Genomic DNA, 9,506 nt, shown 5'->3' on the forward strand with positions numbered 1-9,506 from the left:
AGAACAGTTCAACAACCCTTCCTTTACCGAAAACATCTTTGTTTACATGTTTGTTACTTGATGTTTAATATTTTTTAAAAAATAATTTAAAATAGTCTCTTGAGGGTTTGCATAATCCATGGATGAGCTTTCATCTGTTAAAAAAAATCAAATTAATACTTCACAGATACATGTATAATGCATATTTTTTTCTATATAAAAAAAATTATAACTGAAATTTTCACAGTAATACAAAAAAACAACTTGCTATTATGATTTAATGAGTTTTACCTATTGTCGCTTTATCATCATGGTGGTTCCCTTCACCGACGTCCCATTCGGTACTGTGGGATACCATGGGTTTTCCCATAATTCCTCCTTGGGACCATTGACCGTTAAGGAAGGCCCAATGACACCAGTTAAACCACCACCCTCCCCTAATGTAACTGTGAGCAGCACAGTTACCAGGGGACCCGTCGTTATCTCTGTCCGGGTGGAGAAGAACATCCCAGACAGATCATAGCTTATCATGCTGTCTCCTGAAATACAATACTATAACAATATAAATAGACACAACAGTCATCTGCAGTCAATCTGCCATCGTCCCAGTCTGGGGTGGAGAATGACATCACAGACAGATCAAAGTGATCGGGGTAATCTGTGTCTAACATAGCGTCTCCTGTAAAATAAAAAAAAAGAATCACAGAAATAATGGATTTATATATCTTCAATCTAATTGTTAATAATAATACTGAGGTACTTCTAAGATAGACGACTTTAGGTGCTGGGAAAGGCGATAATATCTACTTAATAATACAATACAACAATACATATTGTAATTCATTTAGATTCTTTTGTAATATATCAATAAACTTTGTTTGTTACACTTTAAAGTTTGACTAATAAAAAAAAAATGATTTTTTAAAAGGGTCACTGGAAAATGAAAAGTGAAAAAAGGATCCAGTACAGAATGCACCCCCAAAGTGTATAAAATGTGATTCGCAGGAAATCATTCAGAATTATAACAAGCTAAGAAATGATGTACTGTTTTCAATTATTGATTTTCATTTAAGTCTTTACAGTTTAATGAAATGTGATGCAACATAAAGTACGCTTAGTTTCACATTGGAAATATATCGTTTCCTTTTTACCGCAAACACTTCATAGCTCGGTACAAGTTTTTCTAAAACTTAGTGTTAATACTTATGACGTAATAATTAAGTGTTGGCAACGAGTACCCGGTTAACTGGTTAAACGTTGAACGATGCTGGTATCGGTTAGTAAAACTTCTATTCGATTACTCGGTTATTCGGTTACTCGGATAAAAATGCATCTTATATAGTAGATAACAAAAAAAATGAAATGTTAATTTGTTAATAAGCGTATACATAAACATTTCTCAAGTTTTCTTTACACTTAGACTTTATGATCTAATGTGTCACTTAAACGATCGATTTCTTTTGATTACTTTTCACAGTTAATTGATAGCTTTGATTGCCATCAGGTTATACAATTTTTTATACCCGAGTTTTAATTACCTCATTAAATAAATCAACAAGACATACATGTATGGCTTGGAAGTATTTCAAGAGGACATCTGATTCGATACCTGTAAAATGTAAGTTAGACAAGACAAGACTTTATTCTCATAAACTGTATAAAATAGTACAAAGAGGATATTACATAACATATTTACAAAAAAGCGATAAAGCATTTGAATTGGAGTTATCTTGTGGGCTTGTGACTTAAAATTTCCAAATAATTATTCTCCTTGATCGTGATATATATATATCGGGGATCGCAAAGTAAAAGATGATGAACCGTCATTAAAAAATAGCGTGAAACATTAATTAAATATTTAGTTTTCTTACGATGAAATTAATTGTTTGCTTACTATATCATAATTCTTTCAAGATTTTGCTTGTGAGTGTATCTTTAAGTTTATAAATAAAGTTCATTCACTCACAATATATCTGTGTTTTATCACTAAGGATAAGTTAAGAATAAAAAAAAACAATAAATGATAGATATGAATATTATCAAATTATCCGAGTAACTGGGTACTCGATCGGAAGATTGAGTGAGTACCCGATTACTAAAAATCGCCCGATTTGCCAACACTACGAAATATATTTAATAAAATGATAACCTTTTAATTTGAAAATTTAACAAGTTTAAAAAAGAGAAATTGGCATTAAATTGAGGATTCGCTGTTCTTTGAAAGAAGTGTTATTGCTGGGATATGGTACAGACGCGAGTTTGCGTTAAAAAATAAGAATATATTAATGCTATATGCGTTTAAATGCGTGACTAAGGGGGAAGACAGCCTTACAATGTCAAAGGGTTTGTGATTTCTCGAACTCCACACAAATGTTGAAATCACAAACCCTTGATATTTTGAGGATGCTGGGAGAAGGAATAAAATATAAATTAGGTAATGTTAAAGTGTAAAGGTTCCAAATCATTTTTTTTACATCAAGCTATCATGAACATTTTGTGATATCGATAACTCTCTGAAAACTTCTTATTCCCTCGAAGCTAAAAATGTTAATCATGAAAAATTCTCAAGAAAACAGCCCGAACAACAATGGCGGACCAAGATAGCTACTGCGTATGCTAGTTACCAATACATTTGATTTTACAGCATGATCGTCTGTGTTTTTAGAAAAAAAAAATCAACTACCTAGCAATAACTGATAAAATGTCTTTGGAAATTGTGAATTGTACATACATGTACAAATGATATCGTGAAATTTCTAAACGATTTATTAAAACGTTATACAATATTAGAGTAAAAAATTGTATTTTAACTTTATATACAACAACTTAATATTTCAATTTAAAGATACATGATTTTTTTTTTTAGAAATTAAGTTGCATACACTTACCTAAAGTCCCCGTGGCAGGTCCTGCAAGAAAGAGTTGATATTTCCCTGCTTCGTCGGACACAGAGAATCGGTCGTACATTTCATAGAGCGTTGTACCATTCAGGAGAGTGATGGACACATACAGGGATGAGTTGTCTTTAGTTAACAGATGGATAAAGTCATTTCCTGTATTAAGATATATTTTAAATCAAGTGTAAAGTTCATTACAAGAGAAAAATTATTTTAGATACAAATATTCATTTATGAAAAAGAAATCAAATTATTTTAAGCTGTAAATATTGATGTTGAATATGGTGTCTTTCAAAGACCCTCGAGCGATTTTATCCTTTCCCTGTCCTTCTAATTTAAGATTTCAATGAAGAATATTGAGATAACGAACAGTTTTCAATATCAAAGTCCTTAAACAATACAAAATAAGAGCAAGCACTGACTTCTCAAACATCAGAGGGGATCAGATGCCATGAAGAAGTGAGCATCCCCTGTTTACTGGTCACATCAGCCGTGTGCTCCTTGTCATGATCGAGAAATAACGGACACGATCACAGAGAATTGTAAAAACATATTACCAAGTTTAAAGATAATATCTTTGATACGCTCCCATTCATTTATCTGTAACAATGAAGAAATGTTGTCTATTTTGAAGTGAATGAGAGTCCCTATTTGAAAGTATGTACACTTACCAACCCAGACATCTTGTTCTGGTAAACCGAAACCATATTTATATTCCGTCCAGTACCTGTCAAAACTGAGGGGTCCGGTAACTCGTTTTTGAATTGCCTTTAAAAATAAACAGATATAGCAATACAATTCACTGTTTTGAACAATTGTAGGAACAATGTTGATGAATTCTACAGTCTTTTAAACAACAAGAATACTGAATGTGAGTAATCTTATGTGCTTCTAAATCTGAAATGAACTACACACCGTCCATCCCCCGCCCATTGTCGTCATATCGCAGAACGCCTGGACAGAACTGGTAATGGTACAATCAGGGTAAATGTTATACACACCAGAACTTGTATTGCCATCTTCATAAAGATCCTTACAATCTAAGGGAATAGCTGAAAAAATTCTTGAATCGTTTTTCTGCATACAGGTATTAATAGGACACGTGTGAGATGCAAATACAGGTATTAATAGGATACGTGTGAGATTCATTAAGGTTAATTATTAAAGATAAATTGTGTGCTTTGATGTAGTTCCAATGTAGATAACGATAAGCTCTTTCTCATTACCTGAAATTATTTTGGTTTTCTAATTGTATCAAATTTATGATTTGTTAAACATATAATTAAAGAAACTAAGTAAAAATAATACTTTGTCGGTTATTCAGACATTATTTGTATCTCTAACTGGCAGTAATATTAAAGAGGAATTCATTTAAAAGTAAGTACAGAATATGGAGATAAAAATAAGACAGTATAAACCGAGGTTTCGTGTGGTAGAAAGTGTTTGCACGAAAAAAAGATCCATCAATGCTCAATGACCGTTAAAGTGTCTAGTATAGGCATTTGCAGCCCAAAATCGGCAAGTGGTGTTGTTCTAAATGTTTATGAAAAATTGTAAAGAGTGACCTTATATAACAAACAACCGAAAAAGCAAACAGACAGAAAAAATAACCATTATACATACGACGGGGAAATAGATAACAGTCATACATTCAACGGGAAGAAAGATAATTGTACATAAAAGTGATAATCAAATAAAAATTATACGTTCAACATGGAAATAATAACAGTTATACATACAACCGGTAAGTGAATAACTTTGATGAGAGTAGTATCTGAAGCCTTCCTCCTTAGTCATCCTAGATGAGCAAACCTTTTTGTGTGTACGACATTTCTTCGTTTGCGAGTTGAAACCAAAGATGATGCGTATAGACACTTCGCGGCGCACTCGGTCAAAGAATGAGAATTCTGTTCTCCCAAAAACTCGTACTTTGAGATTTTATTACTCAACTCCAGTTTTGCTATATATTTCTGAGAAAAATGGTAGCTTCGGACAGCGCTACGCAGGCGACAATTGAAGTGATAGTACACAAATTGCTCATTTCTTGTTTTTCTTTCTTTTCTGAACAAAAAAAAATAATTGATATGTTCTTGTGAATCTGTAAAATTTTGCCGAATGGTCCTATAACTGCCAATTATAAAAATCAGAACCTTAATCAATACCTGAAAAATGATTGGCTGTTACGTAATCTATATTTTACTGCTGTTTGAATATCGATTTTATTGAATTTAATATGAATTGTCAAATATGCTTACTTTAGAATTGCAATTCAATTTCACTAATGTTATGTCATGCTTTTTAAGAGTGGTTTTTTTTAGTAAACTGTCTTTACAATTTTGTAATTTTATGAATATTTTTCGTCATTACTTAACGCTGAATGAAATTAAAATTCAGCTTTTTTGAAATGCAAGTTGAAAAAAACAAACAATTATCTGATTCTTCAAAATAGTGAGGCTCAACTTTTTTTTTGGCTTGTAGGAAAATGTTGAAAATGCGCATAGAAACAGACAAGTTTGCGGAGTTATTTCTTTTCATATACCTCTGCTCCTATGGGTATACTGATATACTATTTTATGATTGAATAATTTCCATCTCTCTGATTGGCTGAATTCCAACTATGTTAGAAAATACTACAAAAATTAAAAATTGCGTAAGGAAAAAAAATTATGCACGTGCAATTTTAAAAGCAATTGTTTAAAATATCTGGATAAAAGCATGTTCGTCAATACACTTAAGTATACACTAACAACTTAATTTACAACCTCAAATGACGTCAGATTTTTAATTTCCGATATTGACAAGGAGCAAATGGAGGGAACTGAACGTTCGGCAGGGGATGCTTACTACTACTACATGGCATTTGATTCCACCAACTGGCAGATTTTTTTTGATGTTCGAGTTAGCTCTGCTTCTATTCAGTTTATTGTTTTATGTACTTTTGAGCTTAAGTACTATTCGCTATCTACATATATTTTATTACAGTTATTACCCTCTATTAGGTTGCTGTGCACACTAAATATATGAAAATGTGAGAAAAACATATCAACATTTCTGTTGTACGCGAATTGAAACTTATTCGAATGAAGTTCAATCCACCAGTCTAAACTGATATCGTCGGTTGGATTATAAGTGTTTTGTCTGAATAGGAAATCTATCGGCAGGTATGGGTCGCGTCCGTACATCAGGTAATAAGATGCATATCCAGTTGATGAATGAGGCGTCACTTTGTACGTAACACGAGCTCCTTGATTTATCCTGGCCACTTCCGCTTCCTCACCGGGGATAAAGGTTGAAGTAAATCGTGTAGCGTTCTGTTGAAGCGTTCGAACTGTCCGTTTCATTTAGGGTGGTAAGCAGTCGTTCTTGTCTTTTTAATGCGATAAAGGGTACACAGTAGCTGAATAACTCAAAACACTTTCCCTGGTCTAAATGTAAACGTTTACAAACTCAAAACTTAAAGAAAAACTCGTTCACTAACGCTCTGGCTACCGTTTGGACTGTCTGATCTCGTGTAGGAACGGCTAGAGTCGACTGTTGCAACCACTATTGAAATAATTATATCAATAGTGGTTGAGAGTGCATTTCAATAGCAAACATAATTAGTAACCACTATTGAAATACGATCACTATTGAAATAATTATATCAATAGTGGTTGAGAGTGCATTTCAATAGCAAACGTAGTTTGTAACCACTATTGAAATACAACCACTATTGAAATAATTATTTCAATAGTGGTTGAGAGTGTATTTCAATAACAAACATAGGTAATAACCACTATTGAAATACGACCACTATTGAAATAATTATTTCAATAGTGGGTGAGATTCCTTTTAAATAAGAAACATAGGTTGCAATCACTATTGAAATAATGTTCACTTTTGAAAGTAAGATTTCAATATGGAATAAATTATGGTTTTTGTTTTGAAGTATATTCAGCAACTATCAAAATAGTTATTTAAATCACTTTTGAAGTTTTTATTTCAATAACTATCGAAATCTTCATTTAAGAACAGATGATACAAAAAATATATGGATGCCTGGATTGGTGTATATAATTTTTGGTCTAATTTAATTGAAAATGATGCAAATAATAAATTTCTAGAATATAATGAAATTTTGCCTCACTAAAACCATCCTTATTAATTTATGCACTTTAATAATAAATCTATATATTTTTCACTCCAAATCCAATTTTTTCGAAATTTTGGATAAAAAATTAAAAATTACGCAGGGAAACGTTTCTTTCTATTCTGGTTGTATTTCAATAGTGGTTTAAACCTATGGTCATCATATTGAAATCCCCACTATTAAATATTTATTTCAATATTACTCGTATTTCAATAGTGGTTTAAACCTATGGTCATCATATCGAAATGCAGTCTCACCCACCATTGAAGTAATTATTTCATGAGTGATCATATTTCAATAGTGGTTAATAACCTATTTTGTTATTGAAATGCTATTGATAATTATTTCAATAGTTGTCGTATTTCAATAGTGGTTATTACCTATGTTTGTTCTTCGAATGCTCTCTCGCCCACTTTTGATATAATTATATCAATAGTGGTCGTATTTCAATAGTGGTTACTAACTATGTTTGCTATTAAAATGCACTCTCAACCACTATTGATATAATTATTTCAATAGTGGTCGTATTTCAATAGTGGTTACTAACTATGTTGCTATTAAAATGCACTCTCAACCACTATTGATATAATTATTTCAATAGTGGTCGTTATTTCAATAGTGGTTGCAACAGTCGACTTTGAGAAAACATCTTTGATCACTAACACATTCTCAAATCCGTGGGCTTTTTCCAACACAGAAAAATCTATCGCTAAACACTCCGGTTGATCTGATGCTGTAAGGTGTCTCATGATGGTATGCACTCTGGGTGGTGAAATCTTGGAAACTTCACAACGGTCACATTTTTTACATAAGTTTTTAATATTCAGAAACATTTTGGCCAATAACACCGCTTTGGAATCATATTGAATGTTCTTTTATAACATTGGTGACCATTCTGATCATGGATACACTCTAACACTAAGTCCTTCATACACTCTGGAAGTAGAATCTGCGTAAGCTCTCCGAATTTTGGATCTTTGATCTTCCTGATAATAAAAACATCAGAAAAATACAAGGATTTTAACTACCTTAAAAAAACGTGCACTTTTTGTACTGTTTTTTCGAAAAAACTCGAATAAAGAACAGTGTTTATCTCCAGAAAATTCGTATACTTTGAAATCACTGCGTCTTTTCTTTGTAATTCACCATTCTAATCCTTTGAATATCAAAAAAAATGTTTCTGCATTTATGACAGTAGCTGACTCAATGAATAACACTGAAGAATGCGCAGCTTTAATATCCAAAGGAACAATAGATCCATGAATGCCTTCACTGAGAACATCAACACTTTTCATGGGAAGTCTTGACCATGCGTCTGAGTTGCTCTTCTGTTTTCCCGGTCAGTATTTTATCTCAAAATCAAAATCTGCCAGTTGGGAAGCCCATTTCTGTTCAGAAGCACCAAGTTTAGCTGACAAACGGTATTTCAACGGGTTGTTGTCTTTTAGTACCACAAACTTGTTTCCTAGAAGATAGTTTATGAATTTCTCCGTCACACTCCATTTTAGTGCTAAAAGTTCAAGCTTCAGGTTACTTATGGTCTTGGCGGAGTGTTCATTAGGCCAAATTTAAGAGTTCTGCTGCCATATTTAATAACAACAGAACGTCCACTTTGCACTTGAGATGACACAGCTCCTAGTCAATGTTAACATGCATCAGTTTAACAATGAATGGTAATGTAAAGTCGGCGTATCCAAGTATCCAAGCTCTGTTTTCAGCTGTTCAAATGAATCCTGACAACTTTTAGTTCACTTATCACCAAATTTTGTCTTTGGATGTTTCATATTAACTTTAGCAAATTCAAACAATGGTTCTGCAATATGTGTGAGAAATGTCGAATAAAATAGTAATAGTAGCCCTCAAATCCCAAGAATGATATGTTCAATATGTGATTATTACAAACATACGTTTCATTATGTTTTGAGTTTGACACTTTTTACAATAAAAGATGTCCAAAATTAGAACATGTTCAACAGCTCAATTTTCCTTCCCACAAAAGTCACTATAGTTACATTACATTTTAGATAATTTATAAATAGTTACTAGTATTATTAGTTTTAATTATTATTAATGGATATTTATTAATTGTTTTTCTAATGATTTCTTTTGGACTGGGATAGACCGGCTAGAAAATAATTCCTTGATCTGCGCCAGCTTTAAATTAAGCTTCATATGAATAACACGATATTAATTTCATGTTACTTTTTTAACAAATAAAGTGCAAGTAAAAAATAATTTCAAAACATAGATCTTTTAAAATGAAATTGAATGCTTATTTATCTATAAGACTCTGGACGATCATTTCTTGTAGATGCTCGTATACAAAGGAAGCATTACTATTCTGTTATACTCAGCATCCCTCTACACCCTCGTCAACTCTTCACAAAATCTTTTTTTTTATTCAAAAAAATTGAAGAGGTAGAAATAAAAATATCTTTCTAATTGAAAACTGTTTTTATTTGGTTTATTCAGGACCGCTTTTGGTTTATATCGGATGAAAG

The 9,506-nt window shown here is 32.2% G+C and overlaps 1 protein-coding gene across 1 annotated transcript; it reads right to left on the bottom strand.

Moving 5' to 3' along the window:
• Positions 1 to 270: 270 nt before the first annotated feature.
• Positions 271 to 3,818, bottom strand: LOC134261675 (fibroleukin-like). Its single transcript, XM_062744094.1, has 5 exons — positions 3,792 to 3,818; positions 3,548 to 3,644; positions 2,868 to 3,032; positions 578 to 658; positions 271 to 518 (listed from the first exon to the last, which is right to left on the bottom strand). Exons 1-5 carry the CDS (start codon positions 3,816 to 3,818, stop codon positions 271 to 273), a joined length of 618 nt encoding a protein of 205 aa, XP_062600078.1.
• Between the last annotated feature and the right edge of the window lie 5,688 nt (positions 3,819 to 9,506).

This window comes from Saccostrea cucullata, unplaced genomic scaffold (assembly GCF_032062105.1).
Source record: "Saccostrea cucullata isolate Sc308-1 unplaced genomic scaffold, CSIRO_AGI_Scuc_v1 ctg18458, whole genome shotgun sequence".
Classification (NCBI taxonomy): Eukaryota; Metazoa; Mollusca; class Bivalvia; order Ostreida; family Ostreidae; genus Saccostrea; species Saccostrea cuccullata.

Coding starts and splice junctions, on each gene's coding strand:
- LOC134261675 (XM_062744094.1), bottom strand. CDS start 3,818: ATGACGACAATGGGCGGGGGATGGACG. Junction 3,645..3,791: donor CAATGGGCGGGGGATGGACG/GTGTGTAGTTCA, acceptor TTATTTTTAAAG/GCAATTCAAAAACGAGTTAC. Junction 3,033..3,547: donor AGAACAAGATGTCTGGGTTG/GTAAGTGTACAT, acceptor ATCTTAATACAG/GAAATGACTTTATCCATCTG.